Consider the following 25,280-nt stretch of genomic DNA (forward strand, 5'->3'; position numbering starts at 1 on the left):
TGCCAAAATCATATTAAACTCCATGGATTAAGAACGGGATGTCACTCAAGTTCATAGGGAAGCACAGATTTTTTTTCATGAAAAGCTGGAATCATAAAGGGAATTTATTAATAAGTTCCCTTTGTAATTATAAAGTCTCTCTGATTCTGATGTGTATAAAAGTAAAAATTTTTTATATATATATATATATATATATATATATATATATATATATATATATATATATATATATATATATATATAGGCTGGTTTTTAATTAGAGTGAAACTCGCTCATTGATTATGTCAAGGAAGACAGAAGAAGCCGAAATGGAAGCAGCTATAAAAATATAAAAATCAGCCAAATACAGGAAGCCCACTAATCAGTGATATCCACAGGTTCCAGGATAAGTATTTTCCTGGTATTATTCACAAAAGGGGAAAACTTGGAACTTGGTGGTGGACTTACCAAAAATACTGCATAAATGCTTGAACAGGTCGCAGTTCGCAGGAGGTCGCAAAAGAACCACTCAAATTAAATCTGTAAATTTGCAGTTCAGTTACTATAGGGTTGTTATATTGGAAATACATTGCTCAGACAGGCAGAGGCGAATGATTTACAGTGGGTGACAGTCCAGATATTTTCAGACTGCACAGTAGGTGGCGGAAAATATGCAGTTACAGAAAATCACGAAGAAGAAGGAGGAGGAGTTAAGAGGAGGACTTAGATACCCACACTGGGATCAATTCCGTCCTCACGTCAGACTCACTTGGGAGATGTCCATATAGCTTAATATTAACTTTTTTTTAATTCTTTTTTATCTTTTGTTGCAAACTAGGTGTTTGGGAACATCCTATTCTTACCTACTACATATTACTACAATATAATTGGATGCACTTTTGTAACTCTGCCACAGAAAATAGCTACTAGGTTTAACTAGCTAAAGCTTTCCATGCTTTGACGGTAAGTTCATTTTGGTCTTAAATTAGCATTGCATTTGTTTGTTTGTTGTTTGTTTCAGCTGGCTGTGAAAGAAAGGCTAACCCCATATGTTTAAGGGGATTTAAAAAAACAAACAAAAAAAACCTAGACAATTGTACGCCAAATGAGTGGGTGGGTTTTGGTGGTGGTTGGGGACATTTGGGCTCTATACAGTTAGCTTTGTTTGCTTAGCTCAAATTTAACGGCTCTTGTAGCAGCAGTGAGCGGAGAAATCTTTTTTCTGAGAAAAATAAAAAGGAAAATTACAAGGAGAAATAGCTTAAACTGGTAAAATGTATGAGCTGCCAGTAAGTTTGTTTTGCAGCTGAAGAACAGGGGCCCGTTCTTCGTACGTCGCTCACTACATCCAAGACCAAACCATCGCGCTAACCGTGAGCTCGCTAATCCGGTTCCCCGAACACACCTGTTGTTGACGATTAGTACAGCTGGACGCAGTAATGTGACATCACTGGGTGTCGTAAAAGGGGCTACGCATCGATAGTAGAAACATTGATCGGCAACCCGCTGATTGGTCGGCGAAAATGTCGAAGGGGCGCGCTCGGTATTTTCCGGCAGCAGAGCAAGAACTCTTGATTGAGGGATTTCAGGAGTTTCAGAGTTTAATTAAAACGCAAGGGAACACTGCAAAGGCTGCAAAAGCAAGGCGAGAGGGCTGGCAGGAAGTTGCTGACAAATTAAACTCGTAAGTAATTCAATAATAACAATAATAATGGAGTGGGTTTATATAGCGCTTTTCAAGGCACCCAAAGCGCATGACAATACCACTATTCAGTCACTTTATTATTTATTCATAGATTTATTATATTACACTATATTATCCAATATTATATTACATTATATTATATTGTTATATTATATCCCCTTTCACATTAGAGCCACAACAGGACCCACTAGAACATGGGAACAAGTAAAAGTGGAATATAAGAATATTCTACAGAATGGTAATATTTATCACTTATATTGCTTTTCGTCTCTTGGAAAGAGACCCTGAAATAATCTATTTGTTTGTTCATAACAGCAACCAAGAAAAGGGCAGAGCAAAAAAAAGACAGGTGGTGGTCCTGCACCCCCTCGTCAACAAGTTGGTTAAGTAAATAATATCCTCACGGGAATATCGATATCTCTCAATGAGCACACTGTCGCGCTGAGCTAAAGGATCCTGTCTGTCCCGCAATATACGCTGGATTCTGAGGACTCTCCTTATCAATCTTGCACCTTCCGCAATGGGTTTCTCGCGTAAACGGACAGGACATGGCTGCGACAGACTTCCCAAATCCACCTTCGCTTTTATAGCCGTGGTCTCTCATCTTGATTACACGAAGTGATTTGCAATTACTACTCTGAAATATGAATTACATCTGTAATAATCACATACATGTAATAGAATGTTAATAGTACATTTCCCTTTTTTAGGAAATGACCTGTATGTATCTGTGTGACATCAATAAAAGGATCAAGTGCTGCATTATCTTTAGTTACATTGATGTTATTTATTTATGGTGAAACAGTGGTGGAATATCGCTGTTGCTTTCGTATAAATGAAGCGGACATACCTGCGTGGCCGCGATCTAATCCTGTTTACATAAAGTAAACCTGCTCCCGAGCAGGTTTACGCTTACGGCTCTGTTGCTATGACAGCAAGTCCCGGATGAGTTTCGGGGAACCGAACGATCCAAGATCACGCGAAATCGTCAACAATCTAATCCAGCTAACTTACTTAGCGAGGTACGAAGAACAGGCCCCAGCACAAAGCAAGCATCCATGTATATGTTTGTTTTCCTGCGACTTTGAGCAGAATAATCAGTAGCCATCGCTAACCACAAGTTAATGCATGAGGAATAAAACAGCTACAATTAATGATAGGAAAATTGTAACAAAATCTTTATTTTGTTGTAGGGCAGTTGTTTTGCATTTAGTATGTATGTGCATGCATGATTAGAGGCATGCCCCCTCAGCTTGGTGGTTCCTACAGAAATAATCGTACAAAAGTACATTTTACTAACCCCATGTTTGCCTACTGGTGGTGGTCAGAGGGCCCGGTGGCGCCAGTGTCCGGCAGCCTCGCCTCTGTCAGTGCGCACCAGGGCAGTTGTGGCTACAATGTAGCTTGCCATCGCCAGTGTGTGAATGTGTGTGTGAATGACTGAATGTAGTGTGAAGCGCTTTGGGGTCCTTAGGGACTAGAAAAGAGCTATACAAATGCAGGCCATTTACCATTACATTGTGAAATAGGACTCCTGTCTCCGCCATTTCCCTTGCTTCGTCTTGCTATAGGCTAAAACAGTCCTAGATAACATCCCTGACTTGTGTGCAACTTTTGCATGATTCAGTGAAAGAAATAATCAAGCTAAACAACAGGGAAACAGCTTTCATAAGTTATGGAGAGTTGTACAATTTGTGCCAACATGTTCAATATGATTTATAACATTATAAGTAACATTATTACATGTTGATAAAATATAAGTGATCCTTTAAAGTCTGATATGGAGTTATACTTATTCTATATAATGCAGAAAAATAAAATTCCTATACTGTTTTTTTCTGCATAGAAGCATCATTGGTGATATATCAAGAAATTGATGACATATGTATAGATTTAATATAAATGTAATATAATATATAATATAGATATAAAGTTAACATATTCATATTTTCAAATTTTGCCTAAACATGTACAGGTACTCCAAGTACTCCAATTTTGGCAAATAAAAAAACCTGTCAGCTAATGGTGTGTGGCTGTGTGCATATGCTCTTGCAGAGAGGTTGTGACCTTCCTATAGACATACTTTGCAAAAATATGTTGTGACATAAATATGTTTTTGCTTGAAGACGTTTCAACTCTCATCCGAGAAGCTTCTTCAGTTCTAAGGTCAAATGGTGGAGAGTCCCAGACTTAAGCCCAATGGGAGATTCCCCCAGGGGGACATTGACCCCTAATGATCTAATCACACGAGCCAAGATGTAAAAAACGGGTGTTGGTCACAATCAGCCAAGGTTTCGGGTGAACTCATTGTGAAAACTAGCCCCACATTATCATGTGATTTCCTGAGGTCAACAGGCCCAGGATGTGAGTGGGCGTTAAGGCGTCTGGGCAAGGATCTCAAAACTGGATTATAGATGGCAGACAGTTGGTGTCATAAACCACCGCCTCTGTTCAAAGATGATCGTTCACAGTGGACATGGCTTCTTTCAGTCCTCTTTCAAACCATCTGTCTTCTTGACCTCACTAAATCACATCACAGGTTGGGGCTGGGTTTCACAGTGAATTCACCTGAAACCTTGGCTGACTGTGACCTACACACCTTGGCTCGTTTGATTAGATAGAGGATCATTAAGGGGTCCATGCCCCCCTGGAGGGACACTTCCATAGGCAAAACATAGGACCAGAATTGGTTATAAATGATTGCTTTGATTTCTGTCATTCTTAGTTATTCTTGATCTTTGTATTTCTTTGTTTTTCCCTATTTTGTGGTTTCTGTGTCTACCTTCCTGGTTCTCTGTTTTTTATTATTCCAAATTCATGCATGTGTCATGTGTCTTTCTCTTTTATCCAGGTAGCCTTGTGTTTTTGAATACTCCTCTCTCTCTTAAATGAAAGCCCTACAATTGCTGACATGTTTGCAAGTGTAGCTCTTAGCAGAGGCATTACTGCCCACCGCATAAGTAAGAATGCCACGTTCTTCATGAATGAAGCAACATTTGCAGTCCCTGGATGCCAGAACCGGACCTCAGAACGGCACAAACCTCTATTGCTGATGTTACCGTGGTTGGGTTCACGTCCTCAAGCGCTGGTTAAGTACTGTGACATCTACTTCAACACAGGATTTGACGTGCTAGTATTTGAGAGCGAGGTAAGAATTCAGGGACTGAGAAATTGGAGCATATGTTAAACTTAATCGGTTTCTCACACTAACTGTATAGCTGCTCTTCTGAGTCAGCTAAAACAGTATGACCGTGTGTTTTATTCTTGTATTTATCGCTAAAATGCATCACAGGGCAGTTAATGAATAATAGTCTTTCTAGAAGTATGTGCTCTGAGTGCAAGCTTGTGCTTCCCAGAATTACTAAAAGTACAATAGAAGGCAGAGCCTTACATTATCGAGCCTCTGTGCGGTTGAGGTTGAGAGAGACAACCTGTACTTTGAAGATTAGGCTTAAAAGTTTATAGTTGGGGTGGATCAGATGACCCCGAATCATCCATAAATCATGCTGCTGTAGGCTCAGCTGTTGGGGACTTCCCATGATATAATACCCACTTTTCTGTTCACGATGCATTTATATGAAACTGTTGTACATCATTTCCTTTTCCCTACTCTCTCCCCTTGTCCCCCCTTTTTGTGATCAGATTACTCCCCCCACCCTCTGTTGGAAGTTGTTTAAACTTGTTAAAAGGAAGTTCTTCGTCCACAACTGTTGCCATAATATCACCGTTCAGATTGTCAAATTAAAGGCTCCTTTTCTTTAAACTGTAAAGTGTTTTAAGGTCTATATCTGTGAAGTGGCACTATAAGAATGAAACTGCATTAGATAAATGTGAAGAAAGTTTGTATTAAACTAAGATTGCAATGGAAACCTAACTCATAAAAAGGCAACAGTAGAGGGGACCCCACCAGGACATTGTGGGAGCACTGTAATGTCGCGCATTGATCTTACTTTGAAAAATGAATTCACTCAGTTTTATATTCAAAGTTTAGTGTGTGTGTGTATGTTTTTAAATGATTTTCGGAAAGGCTGATTGAATTTCTCCTTTTTTTTAAAGGTGCAAGGGTTCCTTTGGCCCCGCTGGGGTCTGGAACATGGAAAGACATTACTGGAGTTGCTGGAGAGCGAGCGCTTCGTGTCCCGCCCCTTGCTTGTTCATGCATTTTCAATCGGTGGATATACCTTCTCTCAGCTCCTTGTGCATGTGTCGAAGGATACAAATAAATATCAGGCATTCACAAAAAGGATCACAGGACAGATTTATGATAGCATGGTGGCAGGATCCCTTGAGCACATGGCTATAGGTGAGTTACCATTAACTCACACTTTATCTAATTCTTGTTTTCCTTTTCTTGCAAAATTGATAATTATTTTCCTTCTTTCTTCTCAGGTTTGGGAAAAACTGTATTTCCAAAATGTGAGTGGTTGGTAAAGCAAACAGCCATGTTTTACTTTGACAAGTTTAAAAGCCACACCGTGGACTACTTTGACATAAGCTTGGATGTGTTTTGGAATACGCCCGTCACCGCTCCTGTGCTGATGTTCTACTGTAACAACGATCCACTGTGTGACCCACGAAATTTGGCGGACTTGGCCGGTTACTGGCGAAGGCGTGGAATGGATGTCACAGAAAAGAAGTGGGACAATTCCATTCACGCGGGCCACCTTAAGAAACACCCAGAAGAATATCTGTCCACACTTTGCATATTCCTCAGTTCCCTTGGTTTTACCCCGTTAAAGGCAAAGTTATGAGGTAAAATCCCAACAATGTAATGCAAGAGGAACTTCACTGTGCATTAACCTCAAATGGTTTAAGCTGTAAAAGTACATCTTGAATTTTTACACTAATTGGCATGTGTAATGAAGGTACAGTAACAGTTCAGTTTTATTCAGAATGAAGATCGAGTGTACTCAGGGTTTAGTTCATACAGTTTCATAAACACTAAAGCAAAGCATATAAAGAATAAAATGCACTTTGGATCACAATGTTCATGTACGCCAAAGTAATAATAATAATGGATTGGATTTATATAGCGCTTTTCAAGACACCCAAAGCGCTTTACAATTCCACTATTAATTCACTCTCACATTCACACACTGGTGGAGGCAGCTACAGTTGTAGCCACAGCTGCCCTGGGGCAGACTGACAGAAGCAAGGCTGCCATATCGTGGCATCAGCCCCTCTGGCCAACACCAGTAGACGGTAAAGTGTCTTGCCCAAGGACACAACGACCAGGACAGAGAGAGCTGGGGATCAAACCGGTGACCTACCGGTTACAGATACGCTTCCCAACCCCCCTGAGCCACGGTCGCCCCTTAAAAGTTAACAAACAAATATAAAGTCTGACATTTTTCTTTTAGGCAAGCAACTGTCTACTAACTTTAACTAAATCATGGAAGGGAAGACAAGTGCAGGACATATTCTCATTTGAAATGGTGGAACCAGCATAATTTTACTACAACATAATGGTTTGTCAGAACTGTTAATGTACTGGTGCCTACAGACATTTTCAGTTAACTATATATCTTTAAAAATGATTACATCATTACATTTTGCACAACATCTCAACGCCTTTGGAAATGGAGGGTTATACATTGAAGTTCCTAACTGTTCTTTGCCGCTCAAAAATACAATTTCCAAATCAAATGTGAACTTTGCTTTTTGCTTCTTTTTTTTAAAAATATTTGAGACAAAATGTAAACAGTCCAAAGAATGATGTGAACATCGATGACCACAAGCATGCAAGCTCCAAGTGCTTCCATTTATGAAACACGACAGGTCAAGATGTGTGCTTGAGGTTTTACTGTCTAATGTTTGGAGTCATGTGTTTTGGTGCTTGCATTAACGAGTTCAGCTTAAATACAATCACTTGTTGCATATCTACCCTCAGCCGACAGTTCTACTCTGGCTGAGGATCTAAATCTCTTTTATGCCCGTTTTGACAGGGAGAACACCGACCCTGTCCTGTCCCCTCTCCCCTCAACCGACCCTGCTCCGGTCCTGAGCACTCATGAGCTGAGGCGTGTGTTCCGGAGCATTAACACCAGGAAGGCGGCCGGGCCGGATGGAGTGCTGGGCCGGGTGCTAAAAGACTGTGCTGCGGACCTGGCGGACGTCTTCACCTCTATATATAACACCTCGCTGTCCTGTTCACTGGTACCATCCTGTTTCAAAGCAGCAACCATCGTTCCCATCCCAAAACAGTCAAATGTCACATGTCTGAACGATTTCAGACCTGTGGCACTCACCCCCATTCCCGCCAAATGCCTGGAGAGACTGGTCATTAAACACATCAGAGCTGCTTTTCCACCATCCCTGGACTCGCACCAGTTTGCATACAGGGAGAACCGGTCAACCGAGGATGCGATCGCCACAGTGCTGCACACATTACTGAAGCACTTGGAACACAGGAACACCTATGCACGGCTCCTCTTTGTAGACTACAGCTCGGCTTTTAATACCATCCGGCCATACAAACTCCGTCCCAAACTCCACCAACTGGGACTTAACTCCTCTCTGTGCAACTGGATTGTGGACTTCCTCACTAACCGTAGACAGAGTGTCAGAGTGGGTAAGAACACCTCTTCCACCCTTGTGGTCAACACCGGTGCCCCTCAGGGGTGTGTTCTGAGCCCTCTGCTATACACTCTCTTCACCCATGACTGTATTTCCTCCTGCGCGTCCAATCTCATTGTTAAGTTTGCAGATGACACTACAGTGCTCGGACTTATATCCAACAATGATGAGACAAACTATAGGACAGAGGTGCAACAACTAGAGTCATGGTGCCACGACAATAACTTGGTCTTAAACACCAAAAAGACCAAGGAGATCATTGTAGATTTCCGGAAGAGGGGTCATAACAACCATCTGCCTCTCTTCATTGGCAGTGAGGCGGTGGAGAGGGTGAGCAGTTTTAAATTCTTGGGGGTAACTGTGACCGAGGACCTGTCCTGGGGCAACCATATCACCTCAGTTGTACGGAAGGCCCAACAGCGCCTCTACTACCTGAGGAGACTGCGGAGCGCACACATTCCCAGATCTCTGATGTTGAACTTCTACAACTGTGCCATCAGCAGCGTTCTGACGTATGGATTTCTAGTGTGGTTCCCCAGCTGCACCAAGGCCAATCAGCAAGCACTCCAGCGGGTGGTGAAAGAAGCTGGCAGAATTATTGGAACAAGTCTGCCAGAGATCAGTAATATCTTCCCCACTCGCTGTCTGAGGAGGGTGCACAGTATCCTGCGGGACCAACATCACCCTGCTCGCCACCTTTTCCATCTGCTGCCCTCAGGGAGAAGGTACAGGTCTATACAGGCCAGAACATCCAGACTGGCCAACAGCCTGTATCCACAGGCTGTGAGGCTCCTGAACTCTCTGCCCCCCTCTCACGGACAATAACCATATCCAACTTCTTAATAGCAATGAACTGGTCTGCATTGGTGCATCATATCTTTATTCTCTTCCCCCTCCTGCCCCCCCCCTCTTTCTTAAATAGATAACTATCATATCTGATATCATATCTCACAGTACAATAATATTGAATGGGTTGCATTGTTGTATTTTGTCATGTTTCTCAGGTCTTTGTCTGAATTTCTACGAACATTATTGCTAAGGATTGTCTTATTGCATTGGAGTCACACTGGGTTAAATATGTACACTTGGGTTTTAAGGGGTATTTATTATTTTCTTCTTTTTTTTTGGGTTGTATGGAAGCCCCAAACGCAATTTCATTGTTCTTGACAATGACAATAAATAAATAAATAAATACTAAATAAAATTTCAGATTTTGAGCTACTGGAGAGAGGGTGGTGGAAATTTTCTCATGTTAAAGACAAAAGGCTAATCATTAGAGTGATAAAGAGATTAATCATTGTTACACAAAATATTTTAGTAGTTAATTTGGTGGACAGCGCTGAACACACGGAACAAACAAAAGAGGGGAAATCAGCATAGTTTTAGATGAAACTTAATTTAACTTTAAATTAAAACTGGACATTTACTTTTCCTGCAGTAATTTACAAGTAAAGAAACTTGTTCCTTGCTTTAAAAAAACAGTTGATTCATGTGAATGAGCTTCAGGGTTAAACTGCTGGTCCGATTTTCAATTTCCTGCTGATGAGTACAGCATGCTGTGTGCACTCAGAAGAAAATGCAATACTACTTGACACTGCTGCTGCTGAAGTTTTGCTTTTTACACATTTTTACACAAAGCCTTGAAAGTGCCTTAAAAAGCACCTCACTTGTTACTACCACCAAGTCTAGCAAGAACTAAGGTGATCACAACAACACATTTTCATGAAAGTATATATTTGATTAATTTAGGTCAGTGTCTATGTGTGTGTGTTAAACTACTCTAAGGTGTTTGTATTCTCAATATTCTTGAAGGATGTGACCTACTAAAATTGGGAAAAGAAATCTTATTCAGTCATTTCTGTTAACACTTTTCATGTGAATGACTTGTAAGTTGAAGATGTTTAAGCATAACATGTTATACTTCTAACTCTGTGCAATAAAGATTTGTTTATCTTAACTTGAACCTGTGCAAGTATTTTTTAACTTTTCCTTTTTTGTCCAAGTTGATTACGAAGGGTTAGGAGTTAAAGCACCAATGTGGTGAAATGCAATATTATTCTTGTTGTAAAGCACTGTACTCTTGCCTACAAAAATTGTTCTTTATAACTATGTGTACAACATAGTTTCTAACTAACTGGGGATAAATGAAAAGTATGTATTTATATTAGGAGGTAATTATGCTTGACATTTAACCACCTAACCTCAGAACTGATTAGCACATTTAGACTTCAACCTATTCTACTATTGAGACAGGTGATAAGCAGGTAAAGAAATGAACCTTTGACCAATGCAATTAGTACATCCAGTCATTGTGATGTTTTTCCAGATACGGTTTGATGCAGTCGGTTTCTGTAGGGTAGGTACTGTACTTCTCCAACAATGTCATAGCCCAATGTGATTTTAAAACTGTAACACTAAAGAAGGGAATATCTTTTGGAAGAATGGTATTCAATCCTTTTAGTAGAGTTACGGGTTTTGAGAACTGAAGTGGCCCAATGCCTTAAAACCACACACTGTTTTCTTTACTGTAAATTTTTAGTTTGTACTGCACCTAGAAAGTGATTTGAGCTACTGAAGACACCACCTGGTGGCAGAAGCCATGTAGCTCACTCCCAGTATTATCATTACAGTTATGCTTTACTATCAGCACAAGACCCTAGAAATGATTAATCCAGTGTAATATAAGTATGACATAAAAACAAAACAGTACTGAAATTTACAGAAGGATATAGGTAAATTATTGGTAAATTATATCTGTTAACCACAAGGGCCTCTTGTGGTAAGGAAATAAAGAAAATCAACAACATATCAGTTGTTTTGGATTTGTGCTGTCATGGTTGGTAACCGCAATCCTCATATGCTCCCTTTAGGCTTTCTGCAGGAAGCACCACCTCAATAAAACAGCTATTGTGGGAAGTTAAAGTAAATAGTAAGCATATGCAGGAAACTCAGTAATGGTGGAAACAAACATCAGACAGAAATGGTACTTCACAAAAAGAAGCTGAATTTTACTTTTATATCAGCTTATTTAAATTTAGATATTATTCCTACATTGAAACCTCCTGGACGATAGGTGGCGCACGTGACGAATGCCCTTCTGTTCTTTTTCAAAGATGGCTGCTTCCACATGTAAACATGCGACTTAGTCCCGTGGCTAACGACGTCCAAGTTAAACAGTTCTGTGGCGTGTATTCATGCCTCTGATAAACGTGTTATCGAGAACTTAGACATTAGCTTCCTGTAGTGGATTTGTATTAAACTGCATTTCACTTTTTGAGTTGGTGCACACGCCGTAAAGTTAGCAGTTAGCCATGGCGGCGCACACCATATTTGTTGGTTCTCTACCAGATTCAGCTTCTAATGAGCGACTCGAAGAAATATTCTCAGAAATTGGTCCGGTAAAGAAATGCTTCGTGGTCAGAGATAAAGGTACTGTCGTGTATTCGAAAGAACCATACAATAATAATGGAAAAAGTCGTACGAAAGTAGAATTAAATTAAAACTGCAAACATAAATATATTTATGTACATAACAGATATTGGTGGTGTCTATTTATTTTTCAACCAGAGACAGAAAAATGTCGAGGGTTTGGTTTTGTCACATATTCCATGGAGGAAGATGCACAACGAGCCTTAAAAGAAATTAAAGAATACGACGGGCAGAAGCTGTCCCTGACAGTCGCCAAGAGTAAAATCAAAGACAAAGACAAAAACAAGAAAGGTTCGTATGAAGACATGTTCCAAAACGGGCAATTAGGAGAGTCCTGTGTCTCCATGGTAACCTTGCACTTATGTCATTTAGCACCTACAGAGGCAGTCACTGCTCCAAAGGAGAATCAGCAGAAAGGCTCCAAGAAAAAGCTACTGAAATCAAGACTTATTATAAGGAATCTCAGCTTTAAGGTACAGTATGTTTCATGATTACTAAATGTAACAGCTCAGAGCACACTGACAGAAACCTTTGCTAACACACACCATGTGTTACAGTGCACAGAGGATCATTTGAAAGAAGTATTTGCAAAGTTTGGGACGGTTATTGAGGTCAAAATCCCCCTCAAACCTGGTAAATACATATGTTTCTTAGCAGATGTATACATAAGTGAGCATGTTGAAGTATTGCCAGACTTTGGAGTGGATTGATTCGTTATGAGGTTGATTTTTATGCTTTTTCATAGATGGAAAGATGCGTGGATTTGCATTTGTCCTGTTTAAAAAAGTGCCAGAGGCATCAAAAGCACTTAATGCTATGAACTTGAAGGAGATAAAAGGTAAATGAGTGAGACCGTTGAGTTGTGTGCTTAAAAAAAGCTCATTATGACTTTTTACATTGTTACTTTGACATTTCTTTTTTTTTTTTAAATGTTGGCATTTAATCTCCAGGCCGACCTGTAGCAATTGACTGGGCTGTACCAAAGGACAAGTTTGTTACTACACAGCAGTCCTCAAATTCAGGTAGTTAAATGACAAAAATACTTTGTGTGCTCTAGTTCCAGAAGATATAAAGCTTGTTGTCATTAACACAATTTTTTTTTCTTCATAGCCAGTACAAATCCAGAAGAAGCAAATGCTAACACTGACAGTGACACGGATGATGAGGATGAAGAAAAGAAGAAAGCTCCACCTGAGAAGAAAAAGTATGAACCTCAAACATGCATTCCTCTGTTTATATGCCATGAGTGTTAAAAGGTGATTGACTACACTGGTTATTTTTGCTCCACATCTGTCCACAGTGTCAGTTCAGAATCAGCTGTGAAGCATACAGAGGAATTCGAATCAGGTGATGAAGATGGGAGTGAACAAAGCAGTGAAGTGAGTGATTCTGATGATGAAAAAGATGAGGAGGAAGAGGATGATGATGATGGGGAAGAGGAGGGTGATGATGTTGATGAGGATGGAGAAAGCCTTGATTCAGATCATGATGATGGCAGTATGGATGAAGAGGATGAAGAAGATAAATTAGGTATGGATAGTATAAATAACATATTTAATATTTCCTTTCCTTTGAAGTTGTTTTCATACATTCTGTATTTGGCTTTTATCCGTAGCTGAGAAAAAGACCTCGAAAAAACAGCTTCCTTCAGATGTGAAAGAGGGCAGAACGGTTTTCATCAGGTCAGTGATTTTTCCTCCTACTCAGTCCTGAGCCAGGTTTGGTTTATTTTTCAGTTTATTTTACTGAGACCCGTTTCTTTTGTTTTTTTTAAACACCTACATTTAAACCAATTTAGGAACCTGTCATTTGACACGGAGGAAGAAGACTTGGAGGAAGTTCTCCTTCAGTTTGGAGAACTTAACTACATAAAGATTGTTCTCCACCCAGATACAGAACATTCAAAAGGTCAGTTGACAGTCCTCGAAAGTCCTTAAGTGAAACACTTGTGTCTATTAGCTGTTTGGAGAGAACCAGTTCACTTACTCTTCTGTGTTATTGTTGGCAGGTTGTGCCTTTGCTCAGTTTAAGACTAAAGAGGCTGCAGATAAATGCATAGCTGCATCACAGGAGGAGGCAGAGGTAATATATAATCAAGTGTAATGTACATGATGTTTGACTTATTGTGCAATCACACGCTGTTTAGATGGAGCCACTTCTTGGGAATTTGGCCTTTTAATGTTGATGTTTTTAAATTGGAATGTGGAAACAGCATGGGCAGAATTGGCACAACACATTGATAGCTCTGAGTGGCCAATGTATATCTATGTATTTTTATTCAACATATTAACTGATAGTAACTACTAATAAATAATTTTTCTAATAATTTTTTGTCAAGCTACATGGAGGGTAATTTAAAGGTTATTAGTTTGAAGCAAAATATTTTTACTAATCTGTCACTTGTCCAATTGATGTTTGAACACTGTTATTACAAATTTCTTGTGTATTCACCCTTTTATAGCGTCACTCGAGTCTCTTTTGTGTAATAACCCTTGTTGTAGACAAGCCTTGCAAACATTTGTATGTTTGATGCAGGATGGTGGTATCCGTATACATGGCAGAAAGCTGATGATTGTTGCAGCAGTGAGCAGAGAAGATGCCGTGAAGCTGAAGGTCGATAAAAAGAAGGTCGAAACGGGCACGAGGAACCTGTACCTGGCCAGAGAGGGATGTGAGTAATCATTTATCTTATGTGCAGCTATATGCTATGTGGCCACTTCATTAGTTAGACTTTGCTAGTACCAGGTTGGACCTCCTTTTGCCTTTGGAACTGCTTTAATTCTTCATGGCACAGATTCAACAAAGTGCTGGAAACATTTCTCAGAAATTTTGTTTCATATTGACATGATAGCATCACGCCGTTATGCCCGTTATGCAGATTTGTCAGTTTCACATCCATGATGGGAATCTCCTGTTCCACCACATCCCAAAGGTGCTAGAGCAGCAGTTTGTGAAACATACAGACTAGCCCATCTGGCTCTAACAACCATGCCTCATTCAAATCACTGAAACCACATTTCTGATGCACCTGAAGTGTAGGTTTTAGCAGCAGGTTTGAATTTTGGTCCAGGTTGTTTTTGGTGCCTAGTGCAGCACGGTGGTTAGCACTGTTGTCTCACAGCAAGACGGACCTGGATTCAAAATCAGCGCCTGGCCGGGGCCAAAGACACGCACTGAATGGTGGTGAGGTTAACTGGTCATTGAGTGTGAATGCTTCTGTCTTGCTGTGTCAAAGTGCCCATAAACCCTTCGCAGTGGTCGCTTTACTTACTGCCGCGGTGTCATCACCTAGATGCAGTCATTTATACCTGCAGTTAAGGTGCAAGAAGCTGCTGCAGTGTTCTCCTAAACGATGGGTGTTGCCACTCAGTTATAAGTCAAAACAGGAAATCAAGGGTTCTTTCCACAAACTCAAATCAAATCACTTTTTATTGTCACATCACATGTGCAGGTACAAACTCTGAAGTTTTCAAACAGTTGCAGCATCTCCCTCTGTGTGTCAGTATGTCTCTGAGCTTGTGTGCAGGATCATTAAAGTGGAGGTAAAAATTGGCACAATTGTACAGTCATGTCTTCAACCCAGCTGCGACAATTGTGGTGCAGCACACAAAGTTACAAAAAAACAAGAGGTCTGGCGACCTGTACCATGCACCCCGCCTCTCGCCTTATGGTAGCTGGGAGGCCCCACCCCTGGAATAGAATAGAATAGAGAATAGAATGCCTTTATTGTCACTATACAGTTGTACAGTGAGATACAGAGCATCTTCTACTCAGTGTAAACATGCTGGGGGGGGGGGTGTACAGTTCTGCAGCGCTATGTACATATGGACAGTATTAACATAGGGAAAAACATATATATATATATATATATATATATATATATATATATATATATATATATATATATATATATATATATATATATATATATATGTATATATATATATATATATATGTACAATATACAAGCCGTAAGTAATATGTAATAAATAGTGTTATGTATATACAGTTGAGTTGTTGCACATAGAATTGGTATTGCACAGTGGTGGTCCATAGAGGAAGTGGGAAGTGGGGGGCTGTGTTATCTGTGCATGTGTGAGTTCAGGGTGGTTATCGCTTTGGGGAAGAAACTGTTTTTGAGTCTGTGGGTTTTTGTGTTGATGCACCTGTAGCGCTTCCCTGAGGGAAGCAGGCTGAACATGTTGAAGCCAGGGTGGGAGCTGTCCTTGATAATGTTTGCTGCTCTGGTGAGGCAGCGGGAGGAATAAATGTCCATCAGGGAGGGGAGAGGGCAGCCGATGATCTTTTGTGCTGTCTTGACCACACCCTGAAGCCTCACTCTATCTGCTTTGGTGCAGCTGCCGTACCATACTGTGATGCAGTAGGTTAGCAGGCTCTCAATGGACGAGCGGTAGAAGGTCAGCAGCAGGTTGGAGTTCAGCTTGTACTTCCTGAGGACTCTCAGGAAGTGCAGCCGCTGTTGGGCCTTCTTGATGACTGCTGAGATGTTTCCTGTCCAGGAGATGTCAGCAGAGATGAGGACACCAAGGAACCGGAAAGTGTGGACCCTCTCCACACACTCCCCATTGATGTAGAGGAGGGCCAAGTCGGTGCTGTGTCTCCTGAAGTCAACAATGAGCTCTTTGGTTTTCTTAGTGTTCAGTGCCAGGTTGTTTTCTGAACACCATGCTGCCAGCTTCAGGACTTCCTCTCTGTACTCTGCCTCGTCTCCCTTCGAGATGAGTCCGACTACTGTGGTGTCATCAGCAAACTTGATGATGAGAGTGTTGTTGTGGGTCGAACTGCTGGATAAGCAAAAAGAGAATGGATAGATGGATATTCTTGATTGATGAACTGTGTTGTCGAACTATTGTTTTGAAGCTACAGCGAAAGACATCATCACAGTGTTTTCTTCAGCTTGTTATCTTTCCTGTGGGACAGCCCAAAGGAGGCTTTAGAGGGCATGAAAGGATTTGCACTGGCTCCATGTAGCTAAATTGCTTTTGAATGTTATTGTCTTTCACCTCAACTTTCAGTGATTCGTCCAGGAACCAAAGCTGCTGAGGGTGTACCTGAGACAGACATGGTCAAAAGAACCAGAGTAAGTACATTTTTGATAAACAGTTCCACTCGCAGGATGATTTCTGTTGTATAATAATGAATCTTTCACTTGCTCTTTCTAATTGCTTCCATTTTGAGTCATTATTTGCTGTTGCCTTTTTTTGTTTCTTAGTTTGAAGAAATAAAGAGGACCAAGCTTCGGGACATAAACGTGTTTGTGTCAAAGACTCGCCTGTGTGTGCACAACCTGCCGAAGTCAGTGGACAGCAAAAAACTCAAATCACTCTGCCTTCAAGCTGTGAAAGGAGTAAAGGGAGTTCGCATCACAGAGGTGAGACTACACCATTGGGCTTGACGTAGATTGTTATTTTGTCACAGTTTTGTAAGGAAAAAAAATTTTGTGCCCAGCAGGGGGTGTTGTGGTAATTTCTTTTCTCATGCGTGTGTGAAACCAACTGTTTCTCTTTTTAGTGCCGGGTCATCTATGACAAGAAGCCCGAGAAGGGTCAAGTGATGGGACAATCGTTAGGCTATGGCTTTGTTCAGTTCCAGGATCACGAACATGCTCTCGCCACGCTTCGCTACCTTAACAACAACCCTTACATCTTTGGCTCACAAAAGGTACAGAAGTGCCAAAATCAGTGGCAGAGGGTTTGAGAAGCGGCACTATTTTAGCCTATTTTCCTCTTTGCATTGTGGTTAATTTTTTCATTTTATGCACCAAATTCTGTTTTCATATTTCTTTTCCTGGCCCACAAGCAGTCTCAGATTAGTCAGGCATAAGTGTTTTTTGTGTCATTTTGCAGAGACCCATTGTTGAGTTCTCCCTGGAGGATTTAAGTAAACTCAAAATAAAAGAAATGCGGCAACAGAAAAGCAAGGTACGTTTGTACTGATCTGCGTGTTAGTTGCAGCTTAAAGTATCTTTGGAAATTCTAAAAACAAGAAGAGAGCTTTTTAATAGGAAGTAAGCGTGTGTTTATTTTTGCAGGAGTTTTTAAAATATCAGGCTAACAAAGGAGGAGTGAAACCCAAGTCCCAAACAGCCGGAGATGGAAAAGGACCAGGGAAAGGTGGGAATAAAGCACAATTCTCACTGAAGAAAACGGCAGAGGAAAAAAGTAAGAAAAGATTATTTTTGTTATCATTTAGTATTATTTGATCACTGGATATGACGGTTTATTAGAGGGGCGTGTCACAAGTATCACAGCTTTTGGTGCGTGATTGAAAACAGCTGCTCTGATACATAAATGTGCTTTCTTATATTTAATACTGTCAAGTTTACTTTTTATTTTTTTCTTCTTTAAATACTCCATCTGTGCATTTTTCTATATTTATCAGGTGTCCCTGAAGGCCAGAAACAAGACCAACACTTTTCAGGCTTCCAGACCACACCTGAGGTTGAACACGTAGATTTGCAGAATGGGAAGAAACGAAAGAAAGTGCTGCCTTTGCCTTCCCATCAGGGACCAAAGATCAGGTGTTGTTTTTTACTACTTTAAGTAGTTGCCTGTCTTTTCCTCACCGGTCACTTTGTACTTCTGAAAACAAAGGCTATAACACAAATATTTTAGGTGTATGTGCCCAATTTCACAAATTAAAAACTAGAAGGACATACTGACCGTCACTCCACAATGGGAACTTTCATCCTTTGCAGATCGCGTGACAAGAGAAAGCAGCAGAAAGCCCCCCCGCCTAAGAAAGCCAAGCCTGGATCAACCAGGAAGGAGCGACCGAAGCGACAGATTGAGAAGCCCACACAGCCCAGAAACCAGGTTTGCAAATTTGGTGTTACATTTGTTTATTTGTAATCTTGAGTAATAGTCACAAAACATTGTAGAGTAAATAGCACCTACGGATTGATGGCAGAATACTTAAAGTAGTCATTCTTAATTTTAAAACACCAAAGCCGTAGGTATTTAGGCCATTTTACTGCACTTTTTACACTTAAAAAGTTCTTAAACCTGAAGAAATTTGAAGGTAGAGAAGACGCTTAACTCAAAATGTGTTTCTTGCAGTGTATTTAGTAGAGCTGATGCGAGTGAAAATTTGTAAACAAAAAAAAGAAATTCTACAGTTTAAGGACAGTGGGGACATTATAGCAATGTGTCCGAAAGCCACATGACGTCACGTGTATACGACACAAACAACACAACAAAGGAATGTTGTCGAGGGGATGATATACTTGCTGCTCCGTCTATGCCCTTTTGTCAGACTCGGGCTAATGGTGTTGGTTTTGTGTAGGTCTTTCTCTTGTTGCTGGGTTTGAAAAATTACAGTTTTGATGTTTGTGAAGGAGTCGCTCTAATTAGTCATCAAGTAGTGGTGCAACGGATCACAGTTGATCCGTAATTCGAACCGATCCCACTCCAAGGTTCTGCGTGCGTGAGTATGTGTATGGTGCGCGTGGTGGGTCTGTCAAGAGATAGTTATGGCCAGCGCTAGCGGTCCAAGCTAAAGCTATTACAAAAGCTATTGGGGTGTTTAGCTGCAGACTGGAGGCCGTATTCCTTTGTGCAAAACAAGGGGTGATGAATGTGCTTGAGCCACGCTATGATATCCCGTTGCGCGTCCACTTTAGTGGCAAGATCGTTCCAAGCCAAAGTTATGGCTGAACTGTCCCAGGCATCTTCTGTTGCCCTAACTACTACAAATGGATGGACCTCCAGGGCAACGGAAAGCTACGTGACAGCTCATTATATCACAGCGGAGTGCGAGATAATGAGCGGTATGTATTATTGTAGGGTCTACCTTACAATATAAAGCGCCTTGAGGCAATTGTTTTTGTGATTTGGCGCTTTATAAATAAAATTGAATTGAATTGAGTGGTAGATACAAAGCCCTATACTGCCATATAGTGAACCATAATTTTTTTTTAATAATTGCGTGGAATGAGTCTTGAGTTGAATGTTTTTAATAGGCAAAAAATACTTCAGTGAGTAAATAAGCAAATGTTAAATTTTTGTCTTTTTTCTTTTTTTGCTGATCCGAAAATTGATCCGATCCGTGACGTAAAACCGTGATCCGAACCGTGAGATTTTTGATCCGTTGCACCACTATCATCAAGTGATGCCATTGACTGGCCAATCGGTGGCATGTGGTCTGTTGAGGTCAGATTTTCAGATGGACTCAGCTTTGAACACAAGCGAGCAGGTACCAAAAAAGTACCTGGCACCAGGTACTGCTACCATAAAAACTGAGTTGAACAGAATGGAGTAGGTACTAGTGGAAAAGGGCTAATGGAGAGTGGAAAGAGGTGTATGAAGTTGCAATGCTCAGTGCATTATGGGAAGCACCCCAACAGCCTTGGCTGGTTGGACTGTAAGGGAGGATTCAGGGTCACCTGATTCTGCCCTAACTATATGCTTTATCAAAAAGGAAAGTTTTAAGCCTAATTTAAGAGTAGAGAGCGCGTCTGTCTCCTGAATCCAAACTGGGAGCTGCTTTCCATTTTACTTTGAAATACTCTTGGAACCTCCAGTAAGCAAAGTGCCCTATTGAGATGGTGCAGCACTATAAGGTCCTTATTATTCAAGACCTTGTATGTGAGAAGAAGGACTTTAAATGTGATTGATTCAGTGAATTTAACAGAGAGCCAATGAAGAGAAGCCAGTATGGGAGAAGTACAGTGGGGCAAAAAAGTATTTAGTCAGCCACCGATTGTGCAAGTTCCCCCACTTAAAATGATGACAGAGGTCAGTAATTTGCACCAGAGGTACACTTCAACTGTGAGAGACAGAATGTGAAAAAAAAAAATCCATGAATCCACATGGTAGGATTTGTAAAGAATTTATTCGTAAATCAGGGTGTAAAATAAGTATTTGGTCAATAACAAAAATACAACTCAATACTTTGTAACATAACCTTTGTTGGCAATAACAGAGGTCAAACGTTTACTATAGGTCTTTACCAGGTTTGCACACACAGTAGCTGGTATTTTGGCCCATTCCTCCATGCAGATCTTCTCGAGAGCAGTGATGTTTTGGGGCTGTCGCCGAGCAACACGGACTTTCAACTCCCGCCACAGATTTTCTATGGGGTTGAGGTCTGGAGACTGGCTAGGCCACTCCAGGACTTTCAAATGCTTCTTACGGAGCCACTCCTTTGTTGCCCGGGCGGTGTGTTTTGGATCATTGTCATGTTGGAAGACCCAGCCTCGTTTCATCTTCAAAGTTCTCACTGATGGAAGGAGGTTTTGGCTCAAAATCTCACGATACATGGCCCCATTCATTCTGTCCTTAACACGGATCAGTCGTCCTGTCCCCTTGGCAGAAAAACAGCCCCATAGCATGATGTTTCCACCCCCATGCTTCACAGTAGGTATGGTGTTCTTGGGATGCAACTCAGTATTCTTCTTCCTCCAAACACGACGAGTTGAGTTATTACCAAAAAGTTCTACTTTGGTTTCATCTGACCACATGACATTCTCCCAATCCTCTGCTGTATCATCCATGTGCTCTCTGGCAAACTTCAGACGGGCCTGGACATAGGGCTGCTCAATTAATCGAATTTTAATCACGATTACGATCTGGGCTTTCAACGATCATTAAAAATGACTGAGCCGATTATTAGCCCCTCCCTCATTTATCCGCGACACCTTAAAGGCCGGTCCGTGAAAATATTGTCGGGCATAAACCGGTCCGTGGCGCAAAAAAGGTTGGAGACCGCTGATTAAGAGGACCCGAGGGAAGCTAGGAAAGCTAAGCAGAAGTTATTTGGAGAGGAGAGTGACTGCCGCTGGTTGAAAAGAGAGTTAAAAAAAAAAAAAAAATTCAGTGGTGTTGCACACTATTTTATATTATTTTTTAAAGTCATTGTTAACCCTTTAAAGCCGGTCAAAGCAGCATGCTCCGTTTTGCATAACTATTTTTAAATCCCTGTAGAACCTGAACCATGTAAGCTAGCGCAATAATTTTTTTTGCATATGAAACTTACATCTTATGCCATCAGCTTGTCCTCGGTCACGGTTTCCTTCCACATAAAGCTTTGCAAAAATTGCATAAAAAGCGCTTGCAGGAACAAAAACATAATATTCCAGAAACACGCTTTGCCGATCCGATCAGCTGTTCGTAAGACTTCCCACAGTGAAACAGACGTCAGCGCGAACGATCGCATGTCCGCCATTTCCTGCCCGAAACCGGAAGTGACGTCATTTTCGCGGAAAATGTAGTTTTTTACTTGTAGGCCTTAAAAACCTATACTGGTCATGTTTGACTTTTCTGAATAGTTTCTGGGATGCTTAGAACTCGAATTGCACTGCTGGAAATAGTTTATTTTGATGCACATGCTGTTTTCTTTGCAAATTTGCATCATAGGATTGTTTTTTCGTTTTTCCTGCAGTATATAAAAATTGGTGTATCTCCAAAATAAAACTATGAAGACACTCAAAATAAATTTCCTGTTGTTGTAAACTATTTTTTGCAACTTTTTTGTATTTAAAGTTTTGAGGGATAAACCTCTTAAATTTCTCCAAGTAGAAATATATGTAAAAAAACAAAAACGATTTTCAATTTTTTTGTAGTTTATTGCACTTTTTTGCAATTAATGTAGTTACTATGGACTTAATGCATACATATTATTAAAATATGGGCTATAACAGTTGTATAGCAACTTGAAATGCTCCCACAAATGGCACTACAACATGTAAAAAAATTATATAAGCTCTGGCGGACTTGGTTCTATAGTAGGTCTTAAAGGGTTAAATAAATATCGTCAAATAATCGAGATCTCAATTTTAGTGAAAATAATCGTGATTATCATTTTTGCCATAATCGAGCAGCCCTACCTGGACATGCACTGGCTTCAGCAGCGGAACACGTCTGGCACTGCGGGATTTGATTCCCTGCCGTTGTAGTGTGTTACTGATGGTGACCTTTGTTACTTTGGTCCCAGCTCTCTGCAGGTCATTCACCAGGTCCCCCCGTGTGGTTCTGGGATCTTTGCTCACCGTTCTCATGATCATTTTGACCCCACGGGATGAGATCTTGCGTGGAGCCCCAGATCGAGGGAGATTATCAGTGGTCTTGTATGTCTTCCATTTTCTGATGATTGCTCCCACAGTTGATTTTTTTCACACCAAGCTGCTTGCCTATTGTAGATTCACTCTTCCCAGTCTGGTGCAGGTCTACAATACTTTTCCTGGTGTCCTTCGAAAGCTCTTTGGTCTTGGCCATGGCGGAGTTTGGAGTCTGACTGTTTGAGGCTGTGGACAGGTGTCTTTTATACAGATGATGAGTTCAAACAGGTGCCATTCATACAGGTAACGAGTGGGGGACAGAAAAGCTTCTTACAGAAGACGTTACAGGTCTGTGAGAGCCAGAGATTTTCCTTGTTTGAGGTGACCAAATACTTATTTTCCACCCTAATTTATGAATAAATTCTTTACAAATCCTACCATGTGAATTCATGGATTTTTTTTTCACATTCTGTCTCTCACAGTTGAAGTGTACCTCTGGTGCAAATTACTGACCTCTGTCATCATTTTAAGTGGGGGAACTTGCACAATCGGTGGCTGACTAAATACTTTTTTGCCCCACTGTATGCTCTCTTTTTCTTGTTCCTGTCCAAATGCAGCATTGATCGACTGAAGGCATATCTGGGACATTTTTAGGACATTCTGATAAGGAATTACAGTAGTCCTGCCACGTTTTTCATTTCACTCTGAGACAGGATGTTTCTAATTTTAGAGATATTGCACAAAAATTGCAATAAACCTGAAATGCACTACATAAATGTTATAAATTGATTTGCATGTCATTGTGTGCAACTCGCATTAACTCAGCCAGATTACAATGAGTCAGTCAATTACATTCTCCTCATCTCAACTATGTGTACAAAGCAACTGGTAACGCACATAATGTCTAGAAATCTTGCAGTGCACACAACATCCCCTTGCTCAACATCCCCTTGCTCATGTACTGGTCCGTCTTACGTTTTTCAGTGATATAAAATGATTCAGAGAAGTCTTGGGAGTGAGTGCTGTGGCCAGATGTCAGTCTAATAGAAAATGTGTGGAGGGAATTTTAAGTTTCGATTTGAAAAGCGGCAGCCAGGAAATCTGAAGGGTTTAGAGAGTTTCTGTAAAGAGGTGTGGGCTAAGATGCCTCCAAAAATGTGTAGAAACTTAGAGACCAACAAGAAATGTCTTATGGCTTTCATTACGAACAAGGATTTCTCTACCAAGTACTTATTCATGTTTTGCTTGGAGATCTAATACTTGATTCACTTGATTCATAGTCTTTTTTTGGTGGATTTTTGGTTGATATTCTGTCTCTCTCTCTCTGCATTACTGCAAATTGTGCAAACACATGAATGTCAGGGAGCTAATATCACTGTCAGTTAAAAGAAAGATTAAAACATCAAAATTTAAAATGATTTAAGTGACAAAGTGTTAACGATCGGTATTTGCAAGAAATCAAACTTTTCCTCTACCTTCGTCTTTGTGTTGGTTAATGTTGATAGAAGCTTACTGTTTCATGTATTCATTTTTGTCAGTACAGTCTCTGATAACAGCTTGCATTGCAGTATTTTTATATTTATTTTTATATAATATTATTTTGGAAAATTACAGAAAAGGTCCTGACAGCTGAATACCCAGTTTTCTGTGATTATAAAGCAGCAAGATTCTGTTCATTTGTACAGTGTATGTGTAAAATAAATTTCTGTTGTACATAATTGAAAAAAACAAACAAATTTTCTTTGGTGTATATGAATGGCTGTGGTGGAGGTCTTAATCAGTAGGATAATAATACAGTTAAAGATCCAAAAATTTATGTCCTCCTTCACATTTTCTAAAGACGTCTAGTGGGGCAGATTGGAGTCTTTGCTTGGCTGATTACGGCCCCGTGTTATGTTTGATATCCCTGACTTGGAGTAGTCACACTATATAAGTGTTACTAACTGTTAGTTAGTACACTGCAGTTACATTACTCATGCGGTCTGTCAGCAGTACTCCTAAACTGTTTTTTTTTTTGTTGTTTATAAAATAATAAGCTGCTTGTTTTATTGTCCTGTAACACCACATGACATGTTGTTTTGTGTCTTTTCAGAAGGTTAAAACGGATAAGAAGCATTTCAAGCAAAAGCACGGAGACCGCTTTGAGAGCCTGGTGGAGCAGTACAAGAAGAAACTGATGGGCAACAGTGGCGCCAGCATCAAAAGAAGTAAATGGTTCGATAGTTAACTGTGCGTTTTTGTGTACATGTGAGAATGTGTGTGTGTCTGTGTGTGTGTGTATGTCAGGTTAAGTTCCGAAAAACAGGAACTCTATATTTGGCATTCTGTGTGAGGTTTGAGAGTACAACAGATTTTCCTAGAAGTTGGTTTTGTGTCAAACTGAAAGTAAACTGTACAGCTTGATGCCCACATGCCGAACCTCATTCATTCTGTCTGTTTGTTTACTCTTTTAACCAGCGAAGTAAACCTATGTAAGGATACATTTTTGTACATGTACCTGGATTTTAAGGAGAAAATAAAGCGTTGTATTTTGTTGCGACTCACATTTGTCTTGTTGAAAGATTTATTAGTGTC

General features: G+C 40.4%; 2 protein-coding genes across 8 annotated transcripts; both read left to right on the plus strand.

Moving 5' to 3' along the window:
* The first annotated feature begins 326 nt into the window (after window positions 1–326).
* LOC147324578 (putative RNA-directed DNA polymerase from transposon BS) lies at window positions 327–10,216 on the plus strand. 7 transcript variants are annotated; one of them, XM_086298480.1, is made up of 6 exons: window positions 327–942; window positions 1,855–1,922; window positions 2,000–4,832; window positions 5,741–5,987; window positions 6,074–6,436; window positions 7,630–7,767. In XM_086298480.1, the coding sequence occupies exons 3-5, from the start codon at window positions 4,596–4,598 to the stop codon at window positions 6,433–6,435; spliced, it is 846 nt and encodes a 281-aa protein (XP_086154606.1). In that variant the 5' UTR covers window positions 327–942; window positions 1,855–1,922; window positions 2,000–4,595; the 3' UTR covers window position 6,436; window positions 7,630–7,767. The 7 variants fall into 7 exon arrangements, with proteins under 7 accessions (XP_086154606.1, XP_086154602.1, XP_086154603.1 ...); XM_086298476.1 differs by having other exon boundaries at window positions 327–2,557; window positions 2,589–4,832; XM_086298477.1 differs by having other exon boundaries at window positions 327–1,922.
* Window positions 10,217–11,361: 1,145 nt separating this feature from the next.
* On the plus strand, window positions 11,362–25,251 carry rbm28 (RNA binding motif protein 28). Its single transcript, XM_086298482.1, has 20 exons — window positions 11,362–11,689; window positions 11,828–11,980; window positions 12,062–12,162; window positions 12,247–12,322; window positions 12,435–12,527; window positions 12,640–12,711; window positions 12,800–12,893; window positions 12,990–13,219; window positions 13,305–13,371; window positions 13,488–13,597; window positions 13,698–13,771; window positions 14,225–14,360; window positions 16,726–16,790; window positions 16,923–17,081; window positions 17,222–17,371; window positions 17,557–17,631; window positions 17,742–17,871; window positions 18,092–18,230; window positions 18,408–18,525; window positions 24,799–25,251. Exons 1-20 carry the CDS (start codon window positions 11,572–11,574, stop codon window positions 24,931–24,933), a joined length of 2,295 nt encoding a protein of 764 aa, XP_086154608.1. The 5' UTR covers window positions 11,362–11,571; the 3' UTR covers window positions 24,934–25,251.
* Window positions 25,252–25,280: the final 29 nt, after the last annotated feature.

This window comes from Aulonocara sp. 'chitande type north' Nkhata Bay, linkage group LG7 (genome assembly GCF_057382095.1).
Source record: "Aulonocara sp. 'chitande type north' Nkhata Bay isolate Kocher_YH1m ecotype deep benthic linkage group LG7, A_spYH_male_GT1.1, whole genome shotgun sequence".
Classification (NCBI taxonomy): Eukaryota; Metazoa; Chordata; class Actinopteri; order Cichliformes; family Cichlidae; genus Aulonocara; species Aulonocara sp. 'chitande type north' Nkhata Bay.

Bases quoted from the DNA above. Each gene is read 5' to 3' on its own strand.
- rbm28 (XM_086298482.1), top strand. From the start codon at position 11,572: ATGGCGGCGCACACCATATTTGTTGGTTCTCTACCAGATTCAGCTTCT. The intron at 11,690-11,827 runs GTACTGTCGTGT...TTTTTCAACCAG, and splicing joins CTTCGTGGTCAGAGATAAAG to AGACAGAAAAATGTCGAGGG. The intron at 12,712-12,799 runs GTAGTTAAATGA...TTTTCTTCATAG, and splicing joins ACAGCAGTCCTCAAATTCAG to CCAGTACAAATCCAGAAGAA.